The sequence below is a fragment of the Typha latifolia genome, chromosome 9 (assembly GCF_019914945.1).
Source record: "Typha latifolia isolate L0001 chromosome 9, TyphaL0001v2, whole genome shotgun sequence".
Taxonomy (NCBI): Eukaryota; Viridiplantae; Streptophyta; class Magnoliopsida; order Poales; family Typhaceae; genus Typha; species Typha latifolia.
Window position 1 is genome coordinate 1,094,836 of NC_133094.1, and position 26,780 is coordinate 1,121,615.

General features: G+C 38.6%; 5 protein-coding genes and 1 non-coding gene across 7 annotated transcripts; 4 read left to right on the top strand and 2 right to left on the bottom strand.

Moving 5' to 3' along the window:
* Positions 1-15: 15 nt before the first annotated feature.
* Positions 16-88, bottom strand: TRNAR-UCU (transfer RNA arginine (anticodon UCU)). Its single transcript has one exon. It is a non-coding gene; the product is annotated as a tRNA-Arg (tRNA).
* A 117-nt stretch (positions 89-205) lies between these two features.
* LOC140794692 (4-coumarate--CoA ligase 3-like) lies at positions 206-6,066 on the bottom strand. Its single transcript, XM_073146824.1, has 5 exons — positions 4,835-6,066; positions 3,660-3,858; positions 932-1,145; positions 720-822; positions 206-609 (listed from the first exon to the last, which is right to left on the bottom strand). The coding sequence occupies exons 1-5, from the start codon at positions 5,831-5,833 to the stop codon at positions 502-504; spliced, it is 1,623 nt and encodes a 540-aa protein (XP_073002925.1). The 5' UTR covers positions 5,834-6,066; the 3' UTR covers positions 206-501.
* A 4,534-nt stretch (positions 6,067-10,600) lies between these two features.
* Positions 10,601-15,479, top strand: LOC140795654 (uncharacterized). The gene is made up of 13 exons (XM_073148342.1): positions 10,601-10,721; positions 10,817-10,933; positions 11,228-11,350; positions 11,457-11,745; positions 12,495-12,613; positions 12,936-13,068; positions 13,178-13,254; positions 13,343-13,540; positions 13,625-13,814; positions 13,964-14,169; positions 14,333-14,424; positions 14,957-15,121; positions 15,196-15,479. Exons 1-12 carry the CDS (start codon positions 10,686-10,688, stop codon positions 15,069-15,071), a joined length of 1,695 nt encoding a protein of 564 aa, XP_073004443.1. The 5' UTR covers positions 10,601-10,685; the 3' UTR covers positions 15,072-15,121; positions 15,196-15,479.
* On the top strand, positions 15,437-19,585 carry LOC140795655 (uncharacterized). Of its 2 annotated transcripts, none has more exons than XM_073148343.1 (7): positions 15,437-15,558; positions 15,825-15,952; positions 16,714-16,898; positions 17,052-17,166; positions 17,239-17,910; positions 18,284-18,482; positions 19,276-19,585. In XM_073148343.1, the coding sequence occupies exons 2-7, from the start codon at positions 15,884-15,886 to the stop codon at positions 19,299-19,301; spliced, it is 1,266 nt and encodes a 421-aa protein (XP_073004444.1). In that variant the 5' UTR covers positions 15,437-15,558; positions 15,825-15,883; the 3' UTR covers positions 19,302-19,585. The 2 variants fall into 2 exon arrangements, with proteins under 2 accessions (XP_073004444.1, XP_073004445.1); XM_073148344.1 differs by lacking the exon at positions 15,437-15,558 and having other exon boundaries at positions 15,733-15,952; positions 17,239-17,744; positions 17,838-17,910.
* A 603-nt stretch (positions 19,586-20,188) lies between these two features.
* LOC140794620 (histone H4) lies at positions 20,189-20,741 on the top strand. The gene has a single exon (XM_073146721.1). The coding sequence runs from the start codon at positions 20,257-20,259 to the stop codon at positions 20,566-20,568; it is 312 nt and encodes a 103-aa protein (XP_073002822.1). The 5' UTR covers positions 20,189-20,256; the 3' UTR covers positions 20,569-20,741.
* A 1,143-nt stretch (positions 20,742-21,884) lies between these two features.
* Positions 21,885-24,253, top strand: LOC140795705 (uncharacterized). Its single transcript, XM_073148430.1, has one exon. It carries the CDS (start codon positions 22,060-22,062, stop codon positions 24,016-24,018), a length of 1,959 nt encoding a protein of 652 aa, XP_073004531.1. The 5' UTR covers positions 21,885-22,059; the 3' UTR covers positions 24,019-24,253.
* Positions 24,254-26,780: the final 2,527 nt, after the last annotated feature.

Here is a 26,780-nt window from a genome sequence, read left to right on the forward strand (position 1 = left end):
CGTAAAATGTAAGTTCACGCCCAGTGGGACTCGAACCCACAATCGCCTGATTAGAAGTCAGACGCCTTATCCATTAGGCCATGGGCGCTTCAATAAATATTCCTGATATAAAACCTATATCAACTTCTATAATGTGATAAAAGTGATCAACTTGTAAGTTGTAAACAGATATAATGAGCAGAAAGAATAAATTAGAGAAATAGGATGATTGTGAACTGTAACAGCACTGTCATTAATTTCCATAATGATATCACCATATGAACATTACATACTCAACCAACAATGAACTTAAAATATCATCTGTAGCTAGAGCAAATCGCCCCTAAGTAATTTAGCCACTCTAATGTCGATGTCCTGAAAGAATTAATTCCCACAAATTTACGAGAAATATTACACAATTCTCCACTATATCCTAATGGGGAGGAGAGAAGAGGAAACTGTGGAAACCTTTAATGGTGTACTATGTGTATGGGAGGCTGGATGTTCACCAATAACAGTAGACTATGCTGCTAGTTTTGCTCTCAGATCCTTCCTCAAGATCTTGCCAGACGGGGCCTTTGGAATGGCGTCGATAAAGAAAACTTTATAGATTCTTTTGTAAAAGACCACCTGAGAGAGAGATTCAGATGTAAGTAAAGAGATTTGAAATGCCAACTTCTTCAATGAAAAATAAAACAAAATTGATTTCATATAAATAAAAAGATTGAAGTTATATATACCTGCTGTGAGACGAATCGTTTGATCTCATCCTCGGTGATTTCAGAATCCTTTGTCTGAACAATAAAAGCAACAGGAACTTCTCCAGCAGCTTCATCTTTCATACTGCAATAATGATGTCAACCAGAACATTAGTATATCAACTAATCATCTACAACATACTTCTTAGCACAACAGTAAATACTAGATGAAATACAAGGAAAACAATACTTACGGTACGACAGCGGCATCCTTGATGCTTGGATGAGTAATGAGCAGGGCCTCAAGCTCGGCCGGCGGTACTTGGAACCCTTTATACTTGATGATCTCCTTAAGCCTATCAACGATGAAGATCTCATCATCGTCGTCCACGTAACCGATGTCGCCAGTGTGCAACCAACCATCCTTGTCTATGGTGTTTTTTGTGGCCTCTGGGTCATTGAGATAGCCTAACGATCAAATAGTAACCTTGTCAGATTCATGGTAAACAAATAATAAGGTTAATAAATAAACAATTTGTTAATGAGGCAAAGTTTTTACTAAACATGGTCTTGTGTTTATTGGAGTGCAGTTTAGAATAAAAGAACAATATATTGAAAAAAAAAAATCCTGCACCCGGGGTTAGAGACGATCTGCTGCTTTTGTTTTGAGAGAAGTTAATGTTCTGAAGTAAAAGTTCTTTAGAAGTTAATGTTCTGAGGAGATCTTTGTACTCTCCTCAATTTTGATTGCTCGTCTGAATCTCTGAGTCTGGTTGTCCTAATATAAGCTGACTTCAGCTTCTTTGATCAAAAATAAAATAAAAGTTCTTTAGAAGTTGAGGCTCTTCTGCTACATGAATCTGACAAGGTGAATTGAACTCGGCTACATGCAAGACATGAGTAATTGTTAATTACTTTTGATTGCGTCTACTACCAGCTCGATTAGGATAAAGAATCAAACAAGAGTGATATGGGAGGACATAGACCATGTGGACCATCCTATGTATTAGCAAGAAATGAAAGGCATGTTCATGACTTCTGGCATTAGATTGGACCACCTGAAAGGAAAGCAATAAATCTACCACTTGATGAACAAGTAGACAAGTTTAAAACCATTCATTATTCTAGATTTTGAAAGTATTGAATGTTAACGCAGGAAATCAGACCAGAAAAATTCAGACACGCTGAGATTTCCAAGATTTTGGTCTCTTTTGGTTAGATTTATCAAGGTGCAGAAATTATTCCTACACCCTAGATTCGGTCACATCAGCAAGCATGTACAAACGTACAATGCATGCAATGAAAATACTGTGTTTGATGTGATTTCACACATTCCCAAGAACTCCACCGAGTTCCATAATTTGAGATCGTACTACCAAAATGTATTTGAGTTCATGGAGAAAAGGTGATTGGTATTGATTTGGCTACTAAATGTAATTAATTAGCTAGTAAGACCAATTCTGTGGTCCAATACTACCCGAGAGATTTTGTGGAGTCTTAAAAGAGTCTATGTGCTTGGGTGTCTTTTCCTACAACATGTTAGTAATATATTCGCTAGAACAAAGAGTTCCTCAGAAGAAAACTTTGCTGGTGCAACTACCCAACAAGAATAAATTTTTTTTTTGGTGCACCTATCATGATAAAAAAAAATGAATAAAACATCTTTTTATGCTCTTAAAATTTAAAAATATCATATTATTGTAAAATATGTTAATATCAGCACAAGGTATATGTTAATATCAGCACAAGGTATTAGTTCGTCGTAGTAGTTAAGTGTGCTATAAAATTTATGTAGATATTATAGGATAGCTTTAAGATTTGCGAAATACAGCCGTTGTTAGTAATAAGTATTCATAGGAAGATATATTTTAAGAACCAGTCCCCATAGGTAATAAAGAATGATTCTTCGTCCATAAGGTAGATAAGGTTTTAATCGTCAAAACAATTAATATCAGACTAGTGTGGTTGGTCATCAACTATCCATGCTTTTACCTAACATTATAATTCAAATGGAGTAACGAAAGTGAGGCTTAATTCCAGTCCACCTTCATAATAACCATCAATTGATACCTATAATTGAAAGATTCGGCGGGCAGCAAAAAAACCACACACAAAAAAAAAAAATCCTTGGATTGGCAAGCAAAAACCATCTATCTTATAAAAAATTATTTTATGTTAACCATCACTATCCCATGTGTCAATATGCTAAGATTCTGAGTTATAATAATTGGGTACCACTCACGAAGTTATTAATACGTAAGACTTTTTAGGTGATAGAAGTTGAAATTATAAATATAAGATCTATGCATCTAATACATAAAAAAATAAAAACACTTTGATTAAAAGAATTTCTAGATGCTGCATGAATAAATACAGTGTCTAATCTAAACATTATTATTTAATTTAGTGCACTAAATCTAAAAAATACTATGTTAAAAGACGAATAAATCTAATTGTAGTCTTTTGACATCTATTTGGATCAAATGGATGTCAAAAGATAGAATCTGGCAATTCCAATTCGACTAATTTGACCTATATTTCTCTTTTCATTTTAATCTCAACACAATCTAACTCCAATGTATCTCTGTCTCTCATTTCTATCCTAACCAAACCTCAACCATCTCTCCCCTCCTCTCATTTTTATCATCGGTCCTAACTCAACTTTACTCCTCTCTTCTATTCTCCTCTAATTAAATAATTATTTACTAAATGTGTTATTATAAAAAATAACTAACTAAATATGTGTTTAATAAATACAGTGTTATAAAAAAATTTAACCAAACAAGCTATTTATTTCTTTAAATATAATATCTAAACGAATATATATTTCTCAATACACATATATTTCTAAATAGAAGAAACCAAACTGACTGCTTAGATTTTTAAGAGCTTAATCTTATCATAATTAAAACTTAAAAACTATTTTTTATCGGTACAAATAGCCTGAACAGAATGGATCAAAGAATGGGATAGATCTCATACCTTTCATGATTTGTTCACCCCTGATGCAAATCTCACCGGGCTTGTTCCGACCCAAGGACGCACCTGTGTCGGGATCCACAATCTTCAACTCCGCGTTCCTGACCACCGTCCCGCATGACCCGGATTTCACCTCAAATGGCTCTTTCGCAAAGGCCAGGCACATGGAAAGCACCGGCCCAGCTTCCGTCATCCCGTATCCCTGTCAACAGATCGTAATTAGCCTCCAATATATTTTACTAATCTAGTATATTCTAGCGGTGAAAAAAATTATGAAATTAAATCTAGTAACTAAAGATTAGTTGTCCAACTTCATTAGAGACTACTTATAGGTGGTTATAGGGGACAATCATTTGTGAGAGAGAGGTGGGGCAGAAGCACCCATCTTTTCTACTGGAAAGTGCGCAAATTAGAAGGATTTAGAAGATTCGGAGCTCGTCCGATTCATCTCCTTTGCTTGCAAGTGGCAGCTAATTCCCAAAGGAAAAAAGAAAAGGCATGGAATGGATCGCTATCCTTTTGTGAGCAATCATACGTAGGTATGTATCCCAATCACATATGATTAACGTCAGAGAGATTTTAATCAGAAAACAGTCAGAAAGATAGGTCGATATCATTTAACCCCGTACTTTTAGTTTTCACGTAATAAAGAAAAGTTATTGTCATTAGAAAACATCGAAATTTTGAACAATCCCAAGAATTTAGTACATCTCTACAGAGAGCAATAGACGCCAAAATTACCAGTTTACCCTACAGAATGAGACACCGAAGTATCAGCTCATTGCCTCGGGATTTGTGAAGCATTCCCGATTCCCCAAATGAGTGAAACTAGTTCCCCTAGAAACGCCCTTTAAGCTCTGTTTGGAAACGAGAAAGATGAAGAATAAGAATTGATCTTTTTTCACTTTTTATTTAAAAAAACTCATTTGCTAAAGCTATATTGCTTAAGGGATACTAACTACGCCAAGAATTATTCTTCGAGACTACGAGTTCCACGTTTCACACAAGCGTTTCCCCTACGACTTCGACCGTACTGACGGTTTCAATACCAGACCAAAAAAAGACTAATGGCGAGAGAGGACTTTTTTAACTTTCTAACGACCGAGCATCCAATGTGCAAGAAGAGCGTGAAACGGAGTCATCCTAGAGTCAATCGGTGGGAGGGGAAACGCGCTTACCTGGCCGAGCATGGCGTTTGGGATCTTGGCCATGAAGGCATCCTGTATGTCCTTCCCCATCGGCGCCGCCCCTGACATCACCATCCTTATCGACGAGAGGTCGTACTTCGCCACCACCGGGCTCTTAGCGATCTCCACCACGATCGGCGGCACGATCGGCGCGATCGTCACCTTGTGTCGCTGCACCAGCTCCATCATCGCCGCGATCTCGAACTTCTTCATGAGCAAGATCGCCGCTCCGACTCTGAGCGCGCAGAGGAGCACCGAGTTGAGCGAGTAGATGTGGAACAGCGGGAGCACGCAAAGGATCACGTCGTTCTCGTGGAAGTAGAGGTTCGGGTTCTCGCCGTCCACTTGTTGCGCCACGCTGGTGACGAGGCTGCGGTGGGTGAGCATGACCCCTTTTGGGAGCCCGGTTGTGCCGGAGGAGTAGGGCAACGCGACGACCTCGTCGGGTTGGATGGTGACCTCGGGGAGGAGATCGGCGCCGTCGGATTGGAGTAGATCTGAGAAATGGCAGCATCCGTCGATTGGGTTATCGACGGTGACGATCGTGATGCCCTTCTCTTTCGAGTATTCGCGGACCTTGTCGACCGCGCACGACTCGGTGACGATGACCTTGGCGCCGGAGGCAGCCAATTGCTTGTGGATCTCGCCGGGGGTGCAGAACGGGTTGGCGGTGGTGGCGACGGCGCCGAGGCGGGAGGCGCCGAGGAAGGCGAAGACGAACTCCGGGCAGTTGCGGAGGAGGTTCATGATGACGCCGCCCTGGCCGACACCGATCCGGCGGAGGCCAGCAGCGACGCGGCGGGAGGCGAGGTCGACGTCGGCGTAGCTGTGGATCTTGTTGGTGGCGCCGTCGATGAGGCAGGGGCGGTCGGCGAACTCGGCGAGGCGTTCGAAGCAGTAGGTGTGGAGTGGGAGGCGGTTGCAAATCGAAATATCCGGAAGCTTCGATCGGAAGATTGTCTCTTCCAATGGCGAATTAACCGACCCCATTGTTAACGTTCCGGTGGAGGAAGAGGAAGAGGAAGAGGAAGAGGAAGATGAAGGACGAATAAAGGTTCGAGCAATCGATTGGGAAGGAAAGGGGAGAATTATAAAATGGCGATTTGGGGATTTGGTGAATTGTTGGGGGAGAGGAATGGGAGAAGAAGGTTCTTATGGTTGGTGAGCTAGAAGAGACGGAGTGGGTAGCAGGATAGTTGTCTTTTGATGGGGAGCTGACGAGGGGAGGGGGATGGAAGGTAGTTTGACCGAGCAGGGAGTAGTAGCCCGGTAAATTGATGCCACGTCGGGATCCTTACATAACCCAATACACGCGCGCGCACGAGGGCGGGCCGGTTCGGACCGATACCTGCTCCTACCTAGTCCGGACCGGATCTGGTGACGTCGAAGGGGAGAATAGAAACTCGGCTTTCGGATCGGGGCCCACGTGGAAGGTGGGTATCTAGGGGACGTAGGATTATTTCCGATAACGATCGTACGGCTACTGATGGTGTTTCCTGAAGTGGACTAGGTTGGTTGGACAGGTAAACTATAAGAACCGGCTTTTACGTGTATAATCTTCTAAAATCTCTTATTTGCGCGGGCTGAGACATTTAAAACAGTTAATTTTTATATGAATAGTTTTACAATTATAGTCTTTACATAAATATTCTTTCATCTAAACCAACTGACTAACCGTTAAACTTTTATCAATTTTACTTAAAATAATAAAACTTTTTTAATTTTTTTTATTATATTCATATCAATCTTTTGTACTAAGGAAAGCATATATATATATATATATATATATATATATATATATAGTTCTTTTGTACTAAAAAAATATCCATGTACTCTCAACTAAGAAAAAAAAATTGTATGGACTCTTTAAATTAATAATTTTTAGGTCATGGATCTACGTGGTAAATAAAAAAAATTAAATATAATCAATCCTATTTACTCATTCTAATTAAGAATATTTATATTCTTTGTCTGTCAAAATGTAGATATAAAAAAGTAAACGAACAGTATTATACTTTAAAAAATATAAATAAAAAATGAACACACATACACAAAGAAGTAATACCATTAGTTTGTTTCGTTTTAGATAAAAGTTCACCATATTTGTATAACTACCAATTATTCTTCCAAAAAAAAAGGAAATTTAATTTTACGTAAATAAATCCAAGATCTAATACATTTTGGTTATATCTCCAGACTCCAGCAGAGTTGATGGGGACTTCGGATCGAACTGAAAGTTTCAGTCTCACCTAAACCACGAACGTGGAAGCTGCCACGTGTCAACTCCCGATAGGCGATAACGAAATACTTTTTGGTTGCCCATGGTTTGATTTTTTTATTTTGATTAATAGCAGGGTCCAGGAGAACCTGCTCCATATTTTTCATGCACATGGACTGGAAAAAAAAAAGCATTTTATGGAGAAAATCCTCACCCAAGCTTTGAGGATTAGGAGAAAGGAAAGAAAATATCTTATTACTTGTTGAATTAACACAGACTTAGTTGAGCTAGCCATGTCTAAAAAGTATGACAAGGATAGGGTGGGTCCTTCTCCCTCTCCTCCCTCTCTCTCTCTCTCTCTCTCTCTCTCTCTCTCTCTCTCTCTCTCTCTCTCTCTCTCTCTCTCTCTCTCTCTCTCTCTCTCTCTCTCTCTCTCTCTCTCTCTCTCTCTCTCTCTCTCTCTCTCTCTCTCTCTCTCTCTTTTTCTTAGAGATATATTATCATTTTCTCGGTCCTTTCCGTGGGTCAACTATCTCTTCGCACACTTATGTCCCTATCTCCTCGTCAGAGAGCCAGACTTTGACAACCTCTGCCCATTTTCTATCGCCGCTCTTGATCCTCTTAAGTTGATGATTGTTGCGCCCCTCTTTGGTTAAAGTTGGACTGTTGCCGATGGGAGATCCGATCTTGGGTGCATAGTGGCTCACACTTTGGCTTCGATCGAGGCCATGACTGCCTGCTTGAGAAAGGGTTAGGCCTGGCTAGTTTGGCATAGGGGCGGCAGGGCTAGGCCTAGCTCAAGTTTGTCGTCATTACAACCTTGGGGTCTATGTTGCTTGCTGTGTGAATTGTGCAGTGTAGGTTGTTATTAGTTATAGTCTATTTCTTTGTGGTTTTTAGTTAGTCTGTTTTAGCTTGTGATATGTTGAACTACGAGACATTGTCCCAATTAGCCATACGCTTGTGTGAATTATGCAGTGTAGATTGTTGTTAGTTGTAGTCTATTTCTTTATGGTTTTCAGTTAGTCTGTTTTATAGCTTATGATAAGTTGAACTGTGGGACGCTGTCCCAATTAGCCATACACTTTCATACTTGCTTCATGTTGTTTCTTACTTGTGATGCAACCTTCGTGGATAAGTGAGAGGCTTATTTTTAGGGTTGTCGCCCCTCATCATCCATTTTCTTTTGACATGAGATCTTATATTCTTGACACTTTTCTCTAGTTCTATTTTTTTTTCCTTTATATCTGAGGTATCGACTTGTAACAATTCATATTTTTCTTAATGAAAATCTAGTTGCTTGACTTTCTATCCAAAAAACAAAAGTATGACAAGGACCTTATTTTCGCTATATTGTTAGGCCTAAATTAGTTTTGTCATTTATAGTTTTGTTTATGTCATTTTACTCCCTTTATGGTTATATCAAAACTAAACATTTATGTCTTTTTATTATATTTGACCATCCTCAATTTAAAAATATTATTTAGAAACAAAATTAAATAATTTTTTAATACATCTAAAATTCAATCAATATTATTTAATATATATTATAAAACTTATTCAATACTCTGCAGGATCTTCATCTATAATTTAGTTAAGAATGTTGAAAAAAAAAATAACAATTATAATTTAGTCTTAGGTAGCATGGGACTATACCAATGTTTGATTGCATCTTAGGGCTACTTGGGCATAAAAAGTTTACCTTTAATTACCACTATATAACTTGTTATTTTCATTAATTATAAAACTAGTCAATCTAATTAATTCATTATCTCGTGCCGCGAAATTTGCGACTCTCTGGAACCTGGAGTTTCCAGAACAGCTCATTGATTAGAGTCGACTTGACCGACGGTAGTGGATTACTTAAACCATCTTACTTTATTTCAAGTGCTAATCATCCAATATTCCTACTTCCATAACTCGGCCAATATCATCCACTCATTTGAGCTCTTGAAATTCAAGAAGTGGTCAAGTTGATAGATTATTTGACTAGCTACATTTAAATAATATATTTGCCAAAATATCCCCAAATTGATTATAATTTGTTGAATTCCCAACACTTGAGTTGACTTCTTCTCACCCATGTTCAAACTTTGCGAAGCCACGTGTTCATCACTCTCCAACCGCATGAATAATTGACTTTAAAAACGTAAGATTTTTAGGAATCACACCTTATATTTATCTATTTTTGTAATTCATATTATGTCTTAGAATTTTATAATCCAACACTTTATTTTCCCCAAAGATTATCATTTAACACACTGATTTTATTTTAATTAATTAATATCAACTAAATTATTAAAATACTCTCACAACATTTTTTTTTATTTTCTATATCTCTCCACCATCTTTCTCACTTACCTCTCCACCGTCACTATTGTCGTTATCGCCACCGCTACTGCCACTATCCTTTCTCATCTTCTCCCTTCCCCCTCGTCCTCCTTTTCTTCTTCTTTGGGAAAAAAAAAAGATAAAAAAGACATGAGTAATTTAATTATTTATAAATTATTATATATATTATAATATAATATTTTTTTATAGTACCATCTAAGTTAATTCAAAGTGTTAAATAAAAATTATAAGAGAAAAGGAGGGGGCGGGTTATAAAATCAGAAAGACGGAATGTGAATACATATAAATAAAATATAGGGTGTGATTTGTAAAAATATCTAAAAACATATAGGAGTAGGTGATGAGTTAAGAATCTAAATCTTAATTAATTTATTTATCTAGCAAATTATTTAGGGAAAGCCTAACAAACTCTCTAAGAGAAAGCTTATCTAGTCTGGATCATGTGCCAAGACATTAAGAAAAGAAGAAGAAGGGAAATTAGAGCTCCAGCTAAGTCTCAACGAGTTATAATAGACTAATAGGCTAAGCCTATTTGACTTAATTTTGATTGGATAGGTGCATTATAAATTGTTATTATCCTGAGGATAAACTCCAATGGTGATCAAGATACGTGAAGCTCCATTAAACAACTGCAATGATGCATTCACTATAGTATGAGTCAAACTAATCTCTACACAAATTTAAATTATTATTTTTTCTATGTTGATTGAGTTTCATCTTAAATTAGGATTAGATCTTATTTCATTCTGATCAAGTCTAAGCTCTACTGAAAAATTCCAAATTGGGATTTTTTTCTTTTCATTTTACATCTTGAATTATGTACTTATTTAAGTTTGCTTAATGCAATTTTTAATTATTTTCCTTTTTCAGACTCTTTCAGATTATTTGTTAAAATAATATTATTTTCATGACATACTAACCCCTTAATTATGTAAAACTTTTAAAGTGCCGATTCTATTAATTATTCATTAAAAAATATCATGCGATCAATTTTAGGATTTTGATGAACTAATTTACTCTTATTTTAGAGAAAAGTAAGAGAAAAATTGAGGGTAGGATGGTTATTTGATATTTTCCAAGCGAGAGGTATTATATAATTAAAAAATTTAAAAATATTACAAGAATTAAATAAGAGGATCTACCTTAAAAATAGGCTAAAGTTCGAGATCTATTGGGCCTTTGTATGAGTCGAGCTTTACTTGGCCCACAAAGCCTATTGTGTTATTTTCGCAAACACCTTCAAGACGCTAAATTCTGAGTTCTATCTCGGCAATGGAGGCTACCCAACCTCTCTTCCGTTCCGATCAGGTAAAAGCCTAAACCCCATCACTCCTCGGGTTCCCTCCATTGCTTAGTTTAGCTTTGCGGTGTTCGATTTGATGTAGTTTTCCTTGGTTGCGTAGGTTGTCGAACAGCATAAGCTAGCAGTGGCGATGGAGAAGCAGGAGGAGAGAAGTGGCACGATCACTCTATGCCTTCCATCTCTTTCCGAGGACGACTCTTTGTATCCAGAAAAGAGAGTACGAGCTAGTTGTCTGCTTACTGCGAAGAAACCCAATTTCTTCTTTCTGTAAAAAAATCCTTTTTATTTTTCCTTTATTCTTGCGTTTTGCTATTTAGAGAGAGAGAGAGGAAAGGATGCATCATTTGAATCACAAGAAGGTGGAGAGGTAGAAATAATGACAATTATAATTTATAAGTAGAAGTGTGATTGATGACACTTTTGATGTGGCAATTATGCTACTTCTCTATTGACAATGTGAAGTGTTAATTTTTTTTTTGTTTCAGTTTCTAAATTTTTTTTTTAACTGCAGAGGCTATTAGAAGTTAGGAAACTTAATCACATATATCAAGTGCCAGTTTCGTCCTCTACAAGTGAGGTACAGAAAATATTGAATCAGACAGTCCAAGCTGCTCGGATACTGTACATGGATGAGGTAGTAAACATTTTTTTGACTATTTCTATCTACAAGTTTTTAATCAACATACATAAATTTAAATTTGTTTTCATAGATGTCATAAATCTAATTAATTATTTGGCAGCTGGAACTGTATTTCGCAGGAGATGATGATTTTGGTCCATTCAGCCCGAGGAATGAACTTGAATCCCTTAATTTAGTACTTAAGATTGTAAACTCCATGCTCTCTACTGGTAGTGGAGATGCAACAGAAGTTCTGCAAAAGTTACAGGATGCTACAGTTGCTATGGTGAAAACTGTGGGGGAGCAGAACCTTGATGACATGATTGCTCAAAAGTCCAACACTGATGCTGAAGATACGCTTCTGAAATGGGGGGATCGTCACGGTGTCAGAACAAAATTGAAGATAGCATGTGAGTCTACATTTATATGCCCACGATTCGTCGTAGAAGATTGCAACATATTGTGTCTCAAGAAATGGGCACATTGTGGTTCTGGTTTAAACCAAGAAATTCAGTTTGTAGTCTTCAGTTTCAATACATTTATTTGGTTAAAGTGATTCCTTGGGATATCTTTTGATTAATAGGCATGCTTACAGCAGTTTGCTTTAGTGAACAAAGTTCTTCTGTGCATCAATATTAGGTTGGCATGAGACAAGCATTACATTCATCACTATTGATATAAGCATCTGCTCAGGGGGTCTGTTGAGTATTTTGCACCTCACAATAATGAGGTTGAATGTGAAGAGAGATGTTGCAATCATTTTGAAATGGCATTCACTTAGCAAGCAGTGTCAAGCAAAAGGATGGAAACAAGGATACTGCAAAGCCCAACATCTCCTGATAGGTCATAAACCACATTATTCTGTCAATATGGAAAAAGAGAGCATGCTAGATCATGCAATAACATTAAGTAATTGCTAGAAAGGAGTATTGTAAGCTTAACAGCCTATTAGTATGAAGTCCATGGAGGCATACGCCATACAACAAGTGATTTTCATAAACTAAGATTCCCTGTGTTTATGAACTCATAAGGATGAAACTAAATAAGGGCAAATTAATATTTCTATCTAGCTTTCTTACATGAATATGAATAAAATACAGAAATTATTGATACTTATGGCATGCTCCCGCTATCAAAAAATTGATACTGCTTAGTTTAGTTTTTGAAGGAGCTGGGAGAGGGGCAGTAGCTTCAGAAGATATGAGAATTGGTGATGTTGCTCTGGAAATCCCGGAATCTCTTATCATATCTGAGGATCTTGTCAATGAAAGTGACATGGTATGCTCTTAACATATAGCTATCATCTAATACTTCTTCAAAGTTCATCAAAAAATGCATTGGATTAGATTCCAGGCTATATGGTATGGCCTTTTGAGTTAAGTACTGATAACATATTTCACATCGGTCAAGTGTTTAGTGGTTTACCATTTTGCGGACTTATTCGAGTAAACTGTTTGTATGTTTATGTGCATGGTATTATTGAAGGAAATGCTAATCTTTGAGAATAAATTATTCTGGGAAGTAGTGGGAACCACTTAACTTTTAGCTTCCACACCTGCTGAGAAACTGATACTTATTACTCTCTATACCACGTTTACAGTTTAATGTATTGAAGAATTTGGATGGTATTACCCCAGAGACAATGTTACTGTTATGGAGCATGAGAGAGAGGTATAATTCCTGTTCAAAATTCAAGGTTTACTTTGAAACGCTTCCTGAAGAATTTAATACAGGTATTTTATCTAGATTCAGAATAAATCTTTGCCATGTTACAATGTTAGCCTTGTACAAAAAATCACTAGTCAACACATTTAACAAATTCTACTTTATTGGCATTTTCAGGGTTGAGTTTTGGAATTTCTGCACTTCCTGCATTAGAGGGAACACTGCTGCTTGAAGAAATAATGCAAGCTAAAGAGGTGATATGGCCTTACATTCTTTTTTCTATATACCGTGAGGAATCAATCAGAGTTTTAGCTTGAGAAATTTTCTTACGTTTTCTTTCAGCATCTGCGCCAGCAGTACAGTGCATTATTCCCCATGTTGTATACAGACCATCCTGATATATTCAAACAAGAGCTGTACACATGGGATCATTTCCTATGGGCTTGTGAACTATGGTATTCTAACAGCATGAAAGTTGTTTTCACTGATGGAAAATTGAAGACTTGCTTGGTTCCTATTGCTGGGTTTCTAAACCACTCGGTTTGCTTACTCAACTTCTAGATTCTTTGGGGGTATGTCGAGGTTTTTCTCTTACTTTCAGCTTTTATTTATCTTTTGTTGCAGTTGTTCCCACACATTCTTCACTATGGTCGAGTTGACCCAGCAACAAGATCTTTGAAGTTCCCCTTATCAAGACCATGTGAAGCAGGGAAACAATGCTACCTTAGCTATGGAAGCCTTCCTGGATCCCATCTGATTACCTTTTATGGTTTTCTTCCAAAAGGAGACAACCTTTATGATATTATACCTCTAGGTAATCTTCTGTTGCTAATTGTAGGGGGCTTGTTTAGTCAATGATGGAAGCTTGCTATTTGATTTGCATGCTGCTGTGGTCTTGACACTGGAAATGAAGGTGTTTGCTATTTTTTCTACCTTTGATAGTATCTTACTAATTCTGTGCAGATTTTGATGACCCAAATTCCGAGGATGGTAATAACCCCTCATCGCCGGCAGAAACTAGTAGGGTTTCTCATATGGTGCGAGGAACATGGCTGTGCAAAAGTGATAGGCCTAATACTTATGGCCTGCCTTCTCGGATGCTGGCCCATCTGCGTACTGTTTTGAATTGTGATCATACTGTATCCCCTGCAGAGATTTCTGGAAATGATGTAAGGCTCCTTCTTGTCCATCTTTCTGCATAAAAAACATCCAAGAATTATATACTCTGATCTGCTTGAGATTCTTGTGGTCAGAACAATGTTTGGCTTGTTTTTTTTTTCTAGTTCTTTTGGCTTAAAGGCCCCAACTAATTCAATTTTTATCTCTCATCAGTTTCAGGAGAATGAAAGAATGGTGCTTGAAATGATATTGTCCATTTTCATTCCCATGCTGGAAGGATTAGGCGAATCAGATGATGCTGATCGGTAACATCACATACTTAACCTGTGCCACGTGTCATTGCTTATATATGCATACTAGTCCAGGCAATAGGGCCTACATTTAATTTTAGAGCAATGATTTGATACAAACCAATTATATTAAAAAAAATTTAATTTATCCATTGGTAAATTAAAGGGTTATATAAGACAATTTACATACATGACTTGAAAATAGAGGGTGTAAATCAGACGAAACAGTAGGATATTCCTTTGTAAATATTTCATAAGAAGATAGGGTTCAAATTATAAATAGTAAAAAATTTAGGATGTAAACTAAAAAAACATGACAAAAGTGGGGGTGTTAATGAACTTTTTACTGACTTGTGATTTATAATTATTTTTTATCTTTCATAAAAAGATATCATCTGAGATCGATAAATAAAACACGACTAATTTACCCATACAAATTAAAAGAGTGACCGATACTTTCAGTTAATTTTATTTTATATTATTTAATCTGAACCGCTGGATTAGAAGAGAAATTTATGGTTATTATTGAATCGTCTTATTTTTAAAGGGCAAACTCCAGTTGGGATTTAAATATGGCTATGGACTACAAAGATCTGCAGAGAAGGATAATTTCTTCTATCATAGAATCTTGTACTTCTGGTTTGAAGACGCTGGAAGGCTAGTTAGAGTGCATGAAGCTTATTTATTTCTGCCAACAAACCTTTTCTTCGAGGTCAGACTTGATCATTTCAAAGTTTGTATATCTCATCAATTGCTTGAGTTCTGATCCTTCCTTTTCATGAACAGAGAGGATGTAATCTGAGTACTCAAGGATTGCAATTAATGATAAAGTGGAGCACCACATGAAACTTGGTAGCCCAATTGTCTCATTATATTACCTATCACGACTATGAAAAGTGTGATATCTCTTCTCCAACAGCCTCTTCTATCACTGCTAGAAACAGGATAGGATCATGTTCTAATTGTACAACTCTCTGTTTACCTGTCGGAAAAAATACTCTAGGATCAATTATGAGCAGATGTAACTGCGAAGAAAGTTCCGTCTCACATTGCAAGTTTTTTCATTTAAATTGCTTCTCATTGTTCTCAGAATCTACATCGCGGTGCAGGAAAGCAATGTTTGAACTAAATTTGCAGGAATTGTCATTTGTAAGTTATAATGTGTGTTTTCATTCTCTTAATTTGCGACATGTGGCCATTCTTAATGTTTGTATTTCCAGAGTGTTACAAACACAGAGAGGGTCATGTTCTAATGGTATAAACCTCTGTTTGTTTGTCAGAAAAATCCCTCTTTGTAGTATTAAGATTTGATGTGACTGGGGAATAGAAGTGTCATATGGCCAATTTCTTTTCTCGTTATTTTCACAACCTACCTTTTGATGCAAAAAAAAGCAACCTTTGAAGTAATTTTGCAGGAATGACTTCATCTGGTAACTGATGCTCATATTTTCCTCATTTTCCTTCAACTGGTCGAATGAGGAACAGCAGATCATCTGTAGCTAATTTTTTTACAGCCAGCGTATTTGGCAGCTCATTACGAGTGGTAAGCCAATTAAACTATTTTGTATTTTGATCATTCATCATTTATTAATGTTTCTATTTCAGTGTTTTTGATCAAATTAGTCTTTTCAATTTTTTAGGCACAGAGTACATTTTAAAATTTAAATACAAACCTGATATATTTTGTCATTATTAAGGCATCATTCATGTCAGCGATTTTGTAATTCACTGAAGTTTTTTATTTAAGTTTTAAAATAAATTAGATACGTAATAAAAAAACTATTTTATTCTGGGTCGAGTAATTCAAAACATTAGATTTATTTATACCCGAAACTATATTATATAATATGCAAGAATAATTGGTTATGTTTGCGTATATAAACTAAATTGCCATAAAACAATAGTACTGTTAGGAAATGAACTAGGATTCGTGCGGGGCTCATATATGCAACCAAGCACCTTAATTTATTGAATTAATGGTGAAGAAGAGGAGGAAGAAGAATCTGATGATAATTTAAGGATGATAAGAGTAAGAGAGGATATGGATATCTACTAGCGGGGAAGTTTTCGGGCACTTCAATGTTAGTAAAGCTTTCTCGTTGCCGACTTTCCAATTACCACTGGGTCCCCACAACGAGGTGAGTGGGCGCCGCACTTCTCTCAACCGTCGCCGTTCCTTGTCGGCGTAGTTCCCTGGAGTCACGACGACGAGAGTTCGAGAAGAAGATAGATAGTTAGCAAGGTAAAGGAAAGGGTGGTAGTTCCTTGTACGGCTCTCTCATTGCTCTCTTTGGGTTTCTTTAGCTCCTTTGGAAGGAAAGCATACGGAAGTCTCTCTCGGTGGAATTGGGTTCTGAAAGCGCTCTTGGAGAAGCGAGTCTGCTGAGGATTTTGTGGGTTTTGATGGCAGTGATTGGTACCTCCTTCGATCAATGGCAGAAAGATGCGTTCTTTTCCGCGGCGGAGGAAGTCCAGGAATCTGCGGATAAGTAAGTATTTGATTGTCTTTTTAATTGGATTTTATGATGTGGGTCGTTAAATTTGTGATTTTGATAAGAAATTTGTAGCTTCCTTTGATCAAATTTTGGGGGGTTTTGATTCTTTCTAATTGCATCCTCATTCCTTCATCCGATATGTTTCAGAATGGAGTCTGTGTATAGAATGTGGATGCGTGATCGAAGCAATGGAGTTGGTTCAGAAGTTTTCGATGAATTGTGTAGAGAACTTCACATTGCTTTAGGCACTGCTAAGTGGCAGGTATGTATGTATTTTTACTCTATACTATCTCCCGTTGCATCTTAGGACTGATGCTTACATTTCTCTATACAGTTGGAGGAGTTTGAGAGGGCTGTCAAGTTGAGTCATGAGGAGAACAAAGTTACAGTCATTAGGCGCACGCAATTTGTAGCTGCAATAAGAGACCAAATTTCCCATATAGAGAAGGTGTTGGATGATTCTCTCATTGAGGAAGGGAAGGAAGCAATGTTCCACTGGGTAAAATTAGAAGAGGTAGAGCGAGATGAGCTTGCAGCTTTCCTCTCTGCAGCTCCACAATCTTTGCAAAAATCAAAGAATACAGACGCTAGTTCTAGTAAGAATACATCGAAACCAATAATTTTGTCACGTGCTGTGGATGGTTATAAGGATGCATTTGCTGTTAATAAAGATGTGAGATATGAAGTAGCACCAAGAGAAGTTCAGGAAAATGATGAAATCTGCACTCAGGTGGAGCAGTTAAATGACCAGAGAAGAACTTCGAGTCATGGATATGTCCGTGATTGGAAGATAGCAATTGCTGATGAGGGTGATGCAGATGGAAAATCAAATGAGAAAAGGTCAGAGATGTCAAGTTGTGCATCTAATTCATTTGGTGTTCTAAGAAGGACTGAATTTGTAACTAAATCAAAATGGTTTGGGAAGTTTAACAGTGACGAACACCGTCAATTGAGATATAAGCTATCAAAATATCTTAGATTTAAAGGAGTTGCTCTACTTACACAGGTATAACTTTTTTAACCAGCAACACCATCGTACTCAAATCTAGAAGTTTGTGAGTTTTATTACTCTAGTTGGCTTTTTTTTATGTCCATTGATGCTGTCTATCTTCTTTACATACAGATCATATGGTGCTTCAAGTTTGTGTCAGTTGATTCAAGTTAACTTCAAAAATTTCTTTCCTACAGTGCAATTTGTTAATTTGGACCGACCCATCCCTAAAATATATTTTTTGCAGCTTTATGTCATATTGTTTTTTGTTAACGGAGGATCCGGAATAATCTCTATATTCTTTGTTATATTCTTCTCTGATTATCTATGGCACTCCTTTGTTACTCCAAACACTTCTCAGTATGTTGCTTCTTTTGTGCTTTTGAAGGGGTTCAACGGGCTAACTGGAAGAAGCAGGAGTTGCTTTACTAGTTGGAAGGATGGATCTAATTTTTCTGGTGCTCAAAATCTTCCACGAAGAGTTGATGGGCTTGAACAGCAGCATATACTGGGCTTTCAACGTCACATGCAGTTTGGTCGTTCTTTTCAGATCACTTTGCTGCTTATCTCGAGCATTATTCTGATTGGTGAGTTTCATAACCTTCTCTACTAACTTGTTCAGCAAGGGGGGTAACTCAGAATATTTACTTGTCAAAATGAGAAGGTTTTCCAAAGTGACAAGTCATGTTCTGTATCTGGTCTCAGAATGGTGATACACAATAGGCCCCTCTTATAAGTAGTAGTTCCTTATGTTCCATGAAGGAGCATTCTAATTTGCCAGAGTGGCAGAGTACAAATTCATGTTGAATATGCAGGATATAACAAACTCACTTGGGAATTTCATTTGTTGATCTGGTTCCCATAATCCTATCCATTCATTAGATAAGTGGCAATACTTGGTAATACAAGTTATTAATCATTACGACATACAATTGGCTGCCTTCTATACTTCTCACTAGGAAAGTAAAGAGTAACTCCGCCTTTAGCTATTACTCCATATCTAGAATTTGGATACAGTTTCTCATTTCAGGTTACTACATTAATACCAAATCCTGTCTAACCGGTAAATCAAGGTGCACCCTGATATCTTCTTGAACTTAGCTGAATTATGGGAAGGATTTACAGTAGTTGATCCATCAATTAGAACATGAAGTTCTCCTTCTGCTGTTGGCATTTCAGACCTGATATTTCTAGACTTGGTTTTATTAAACTATGTCATGCGATGATTTGGAACTTATCATCAATTAGCTCTTATCGTAAAAAGTGGAGCGATGCAAGTTTCTGCATGAACTGAGAAATAAGTTATTACTGAGAGCAGTTGAATGGTTTGCTACATGAGCTTTCTTTATGCTAATTGAGAAGCTCCTGATGTGTTTGCAGTGCCATTTGTTCTCTGCTCAGCATGATGGAGCTTTCCAGGGCACTTCTAGCAGAGGAGGTAATTGATCTGAAAGCCTGAGAAATTCTTGCTGGAATGATGACGACGGCGACGATTGATTCTTCAACCAAATTATGCAGACTTGTCAAATTTGTACCTGTATCCGACGATGCTAGATCGTGTCAAATTGAGCATTACATTCATTTTCGTCGTTCTTGAAAACTAAAACCCAGCAATTGGTTAATACTGCCAAAAGCTTATATCATGGATAGAGAATTATACATTGCTAGGTAATAAAAATACAATTTCTCATATGGTATAAGATGAAATTGTTGGGTTTTTCTACACAATTGCCTCTAAAACTTGACCATTATAATCTTTGAACTCTTTTAAAATTATTATTAGGTTCGTTTTTAACAATATTTCTAGAATACTTCTTCTTAAGGTGAATAATTACATATAAATGACTAAAATATCTTTCCTTTTAAAAGTTTAAAGCATAAATCGCTGGTTTTTATTTTCTTACCGAATTAAAAAATGCGGTAGTTATTATGATATTTTGAATGTTCTTTTACGGTAATTATGTAAAAATCTCTAAAAAAATTATGCAAAGGAAACGGTGGTATTTTTTGTCATATTTTTAATGGTTTGCTAGCTTGGAGGTTTATCCATGCACAAAATTTAAGGTTTGAGAGGTATGAATTTGCAAATATTAACTCCAAAAGGGTATAACGTAAATAAGTGATTTTAGAAGGGTACACATACAAGAAAAACACACCACCCGAAAACCTCAATCCGCGTACTATCATTCCAACCAATCAAATAAATATGATCACGTCTCGCGGATCGCTTACCGATCGAACGGATGAGAGTAGACCTAAATGTCTATAAGTAAGAAACGAATCGGGCTCCAATTTCCCAAATCATCATCCAAATTCCCCAAACCGAGCTAGACTACAGAGCGAGAGAGAGAAGAGAGAGAGATGTCGGGGCGCGGCAAGGGAGGGAAGGGTTTGGGGAAGGGCGGCGCGAAGCGCCACCGGAAGGTACTCCGCGACAACATCCAGGGCATCACGAAGCCGGCGATCCGCCGTCTCGCCCGCCGTGGCGGCGTGAAGCGGATCAGCGGCCTCATCTACGAGGAGACGCGCGGCGTCCTCAAGATCTTCCTCGAGAACGTCATCCGCGACGCCGTCACCTACACCGAGCACGCCCGCCGCAAGACCGTCACTGCCATGGACGTCGTCTACGCTCTCAAGCGCCAGGGTCGTACTCTCTATGGTTTCGGTGGTTAGTCCGCCCTTGTTTAGATTGTTGGGTTTCTGGATCTAAAGTTGTATGTACGAAGAAAGGGGGAGATTAGGAAGAGGGCTCCTTGTTTTTCTTTTTGTCCTAATGTTAATTTTAGACGATGTAATCTTCTCGGTAAGAGATATTAATGAAATTTTTTTATGAAGTTCTCTTTAAATTTATTATTTCTCTGAATCGGACTTTGTAATCTTTAATAATTTTCTGGTTCGAATTTAATCCTTTCCATGGGCATTCTCGATTTTTTTAATAATAATTTGCAATATAAACATGTTCTCAAATGTTTTCTTCTTAAAAGATTTTCAATAAATAATTCTTTTGAATTTATTTGTAATTTTGTTCTTAATTATATCTTATCAATTTTTGTGTTTGGGATTTGACTTGCTCAATGAATAAATGAGCTAAACATGAGCCACAATTTGAAATAAAAATATAATCTAGAAGGAAAGTGTTAATGTATATTATAAAATATAATTTTAATAAGATTTATATTTTACAATATAGTTATTATAATATTTAACTGTTATTTAAAAATAAAAAATATATTTTAAAATAAAAAAAGTTATTGCCAAAATAAACAGGGGCTTATAGCATTGAGCAGTGAGCAAGTACTGGACTAGATATAATTTATATACATATATAATGGCTAAAATTGATTGGTAATTATAAGGTACATGATAAATTATATATAAAATCTTAGTGTCATTCAGTATCTAGTAATTAATATAAATTCATATAAATTTCTTCAAACTAATTATTATATTTTATATTAAATAATAAATTATAAATATACTTACTTTATATTTAAAAGATATGGAAAAGTTATTATAAACGAATAAAACGAGAACTAGATCTTTTGTCCTATAAATTTATTAGTTTAAATCTAGCTAACTAAGCTTAGTTTTAAACGAGTTAACTTAGCTCAGTAAGCTAAATGAACCGAACTTACTCCAGTTTATTTTCAAGTCGTATATGAGCTAGGATTTTAGTTTGATTTGTGTTCAAATTTAATAAATTTAACAGGAGCCGAAGACGAGCAAAGCCCAGCTCCGGTTGATTGACATCGTTAGCATATGAATATTTTTAAGTTTTATTTATTTAATATAAACTTATAAAAATGCTTTTATTTGGAATGCTATAATATATTTAACTAATACACACCTTTATTTTGCGTTTAATCACTTTACTCCAGAAGGAAAACTGAAGCCGCTTGATCTAAACTGGATCCGAAAATAGCCAACCGACTTGTGATAGAAACTAAGGCCCAGGCCCAGGCCCAGATCTAACTCCAACTTCCCCCGATAACTTTACCTTCTTCTCGTATCGGTTCCCATTTCAGATCTGGAAGAATTTTCACCTCTCAGATCCGCCATTGATCGCAGGAGAGAGAGAGAGAGAGAGAGAGTAGCCACACGAAATCCCTAGAGATCTCTCTTCTTCCCTGGATCGATCGAAGCCCTAAGTAGGTCCTCTCTCTGATGGCGTGCCTCGCCCTCGCCCTCCAGCCGAGCAACGGCCAAGACGTCCTCCTCCAGACACGAGACTGGTTCCCTCCTGCCCGAGCCCTCGCCGCCCTCTCCGCCTTCCGCCATACCCGCCTTGCCCTCGCCTCCTCCTCCGCGGCCGCCGTCAAGTCACTGGCGGCTTCCTCGTCTCCGGCCACGGCCGCCGCCTCCGATGATCTCGACTCCTCGCTTGGGGATGACCCCCTCGCCGCCTCCAGCGGCCAGCTCGTCGTCGGCGTGGAGTCCAAGTACCGCGTGGTCTACCGCCTCGTCAACTCTATCTACGTCCTCGGGGTCACGACCGCCGATGACCACGCCCGCGCCGCCACCAACGTGTTCGATTGCATCAACACCGTCAACCAGGCCGTCAGCGTCGTCGTCGCCGCCTGCCGCGGCGTCGACGTCACCCCTGAGAAGCTCAACCGCAAGTACCCGGAGGTCTACATGGCCCTTGACATCGTCCTCCGCGGCGTCGGCGCCGTCCGCCTCGCCGCCATCCTCTCCACCATCCACGGCGAGAGCATCGCCAAGATGGTCTCCTCCGCCCCCGACGCCGAGTCCCGCGTCCGCGGCGCCGATTCCTGGGCCGGGGCACACGAGTCCCTCGCGATCGAGCGCCACGCCACCCTCGACGCCTTCTCTGGCGCCGTCTTCGAGCTCCCCTCTGAGACCCTAGCCGCCGGAGATGAGGTCGCCTCCGCCATCGCGCCTGCGATTGCGGAAGAACAGCAATTGCAGAAGGATAACCAAGCTGAAGAGACTCCCGAGGAGAAGGATCCGTTTGCTGCTAGCGAGAAGATCAACAAGCCGGAGGAAGCCTTGGTTGGAGGTTTCAAGAAGACCAAGGATCCCGCTTCTGCCACCGCGGACCCCACGGCTGCCCTTGCTGGGCTCGAGGTCACGTCGCTACCTCCGGCGGAGGCTACAAAGCCTACCTTCATCGGGGTGGAAGGTTTTGAAGGGGAGTACGGCGGGATCGAGTTCGGGAAAGAGGAGACCTCTCTCTCCGAGGCTTTTGAAGGCTTCAACACAGCGTTCGGCGGTGGCCTCGATGCCTCTGAATTCGTCACAACAACCAAGAAGGTTGCTAAGACGCCGGAATTGATCGGTCTTGAGCTTCTCGCCACGAGCCAGAGCCCCGCTCCTGCGTCTACTGCCGCTGCTGGAGCAGGTACACCGCTAGAGAACCTCTTAGTATCCAAGACTCCAGAGATGACAGATCCGGAAATGTACATCTCGGAGGAGCTCAATGCAGAGTTCAGGGAATCACTGCTGGCCCGCGTGGGGTTGAAAGGCACCATCTTTTTGAAGACGCTGCCGCCAAAGAAGACTGAGGGGAAGGAGACGGAGTTCTCCTTTCGCCTTGAGGGCACCTCTGGCATTAAGAGAGCCGTCTTGCAGAGCTCTTGTGTCAGCAGCCTAGAGAATGGGCTCTTCCATGTAAGGACTCCACCTAAGGAAGAACCCATCCCAATTATGAAGTATAGCCTGCAGCCGAGGTTCACGCCGCTGCCTCTAAGGCTTCGTCTTGTGAAACGACACACTGGGACTTTGCTTTCAGTGATGATACAGTACGCTTCTAATCCTGAGTTGCCTGCGCCGTTGACTAATGTGACTTTCATTATGAAGCTACCCGTTGACCCTACGCTCCTCAACGTGTCGCCAAAGGCTGTTCTGAATCGAGGGGAGAGGGAGCTCAGGTGGCACATCCCTGACATTCCTCTGAAAGGTCAGGCAGGCAGGCTGAGGGCACGGATGCCAGTTGACAAGGACTCCAAAGACGGTGAACTTGAAGTTGTTGGTATGGTGAAATTTTCTGCTCAGACGGCAACCACCTTGTCTGGTGTCTCTCTTCGGCCGGTTTCTGATGGTGTTGTGCACTTTAACGAGGTTAGCCATACATACGCTAGTGGGAGTTACTTGTGTACTTGATCAGGCTCTTGTTTTGTTTTATGTTAACCTGCACTACCAATCGTTGCACACTTGTTTCTTATTCTCTTGGAGTGGTGTATGTAGTGATATTGGTTCCTGTCTGGATGGCCTATAATTCTTTTTTCCTCTGGTTCGCTTTTCTTTGTCGTGGTGTGCTTTACGTCCTTCAATGAACATATTGGTTGATCAGAAGATCCATTCTTTCTTCAATATATGTTTTAATTTTTGGGAGTCATGGAATCCACGTCAACTATGAAATGATTCGGCTGATATGATTACTAATTACATTGTGCATGCAAATGCCATTAGCATAACGCTCAAATGATTTAGTAAATACAATTTGCTGTTATATTATTTATACGGTAGTTGCAGGATTATTGTAGTTTGTAGTTAGAAGGACTCGGCTTTACTTAGTTTGTAGTTAGAAGGACTTGACGTCTATCTGCTGTCGTTGAATTTTAATGTTTAGTCAGAGATATATCTGTGAAATGTTGGCCATATTCTCAGGGTTATGCCAATTTCTGCTTCTGTTCATTCTCAATCAAATTGACTGTCATCATCTTACTCATTCCTCCTATTATAATTTTGAATCTTTAGTTTATATCTCTCTTAAGGTCAGTATTAATGTCTTTTGGCATCTATAAGCTTATGTTGTTTGAAACTTGTTCATTTCTGGATGTTCGAGATTAATTTTGACTACTTTATGTTTGATATTGCCTCCAATATATTTGGATCATGTGCAAGTGAGACATATGGGAAAGGTAGATTCAAGATTGTACCCGAGTGTTAAAGGGCCTTTGGTATTTGTTATTTGGGAGATAGAGAAGGTTCCAAGGCAGGTTTCTGCTGCTTCTTTAAGCTATGGTTGGCAGGAGACTAGATGAGGATTGATGGATTGGTGTCTTAAGAGCTTAGAAGGTTAGTGTGCAATTAATGCTTGAATTTAGACACAACTTTGTAAGAATATTTTGGGTAATTAACTTACCAGTCAGCAGCACAGACTAGAAGAAAGGGCAGAATATATATTATGAACTTTTGAGAATTAAAATTACTAGGTAGATCACTTCTAGGCAGCAAAAGATCTGGAAAAGGTGATTATTGCTTCTTATATCCTAAATTCAAATATGTAATACCTGTGGGCTACGAGGAGAATTAGAGGTTTCAGATTGATATTGCGATAACATTATTGCCATTGTCAATGTCCATAACCTGTGATTTTTTTTTTCTCTGGTATTAAAATTTGCTTATAGTAGGCACATACTTGGGTTAATTATGCCCTGGGAATTGGACTTTTAAACATTAAAAGGATTAGGAGTTGTGAGAGTTGATGTTATTTGCCTTCCACTTATTGCTAAACTCTGGTAGTTATTATATGAAGGTTTTATTCCGTGGAGAACATATGCAGCTTGGTAAATCTAAAATGTGCTAGGGATTTGCAGATAACCTGCAGATCTCTCATTCTACAGTTCCACAAAACTTAAATGGGTTAATTTTTTCTTCCTCCTTTTCCTTTTGAGTCAACAGTGTATGCCCTTCATCATGATATTAGGCACATTCTTGGTGCATATGTAATTTATCTATGCAGGTCAATTTGCTGGAACAAGGATCCAGAAGGTGAGGTGCATTCCTTTTTCTCATCAATTGTGTTGTAATTTTGACATGGTTATATCTCTAGTCTTAAATTAGATTGGAGAAATGTTTAGACTTCAGATGTGATACTTCAGTCCTGTGTATCCTCCATCTTGTCTCAACTTTTTTGTTCGTACCATGCATTGGGCTCTTGCCCCTTCTACCACGCAGGTTTTAATGAACATAATCACTAATGTAAATCTTATTTGTTGAATCTTATGTGATTTCTAAATCTTACATTAATGAGATCATTTGAGTATTTGTAAGACAAATAGTTGACATAATTTAGGCATTTATATTCCATAACTTGTGAAGTGGGCATTCCTAGGGACTTCTTATAGGCTCATTGGTCTTGCATTGCACTGGCTTGGTGTAGAACCTTGTGAACTCACCTGGACTAATATGAATCAAATAAAATCCTTCCTGAAGGGGAAAAGGATCTTTGACAATCAAGCATCAGCTTACTTTAGCTAGTGACACATGAACAGGATGCTAATATAACAACAGAAAAGGAAATTAAATTAAATAGCATAAAACAAAACTTAATTTCTCTTCATGAATAAATATATATAATTGAGCATCCTCAATGTTATGTTATTCCACACACACACACAAAAAAAAATTTAGAAAATATATAGCTCATTGAAATATTCTATCATTTGAATCCAGCTCTGTACATAGTAACACAAATACCTTGTTAAGAAGTCTCCTACTATTTCAATCTATATCTAAAATTGTGCATTCCTAAATTGCATCCACTGTACAGAATTAGAAACTATTCTCCTTCGAATAAAGCCCTATGGAGTATACCAACTAGAGAAAATTACGCCTTGGATACTTCCTATTCGGATACGCAAATTCCAAATAAAAATAAAGGCCCGTCCCCGAAGTCATCTCCATTTCCCCGTGAATACGCCTCGAAGCGTGACGGAGCTAGTTGAAGTTTAACGGCGCCGTTACAACGGCGACGGTCTCCACTCCCTTGCAGCTGAGAGAACGGATCAACTTCCACGGCCCACGTAGTCCTCCCGACTCCGGCGGCAGACCCGTCGCCGAGTTCCGTCGCCTCTGTCGACTTCTTATATCCCTCATCTCCATCTCCGCCGGTACCCTCACCGAGCCGAAAGCGAGGA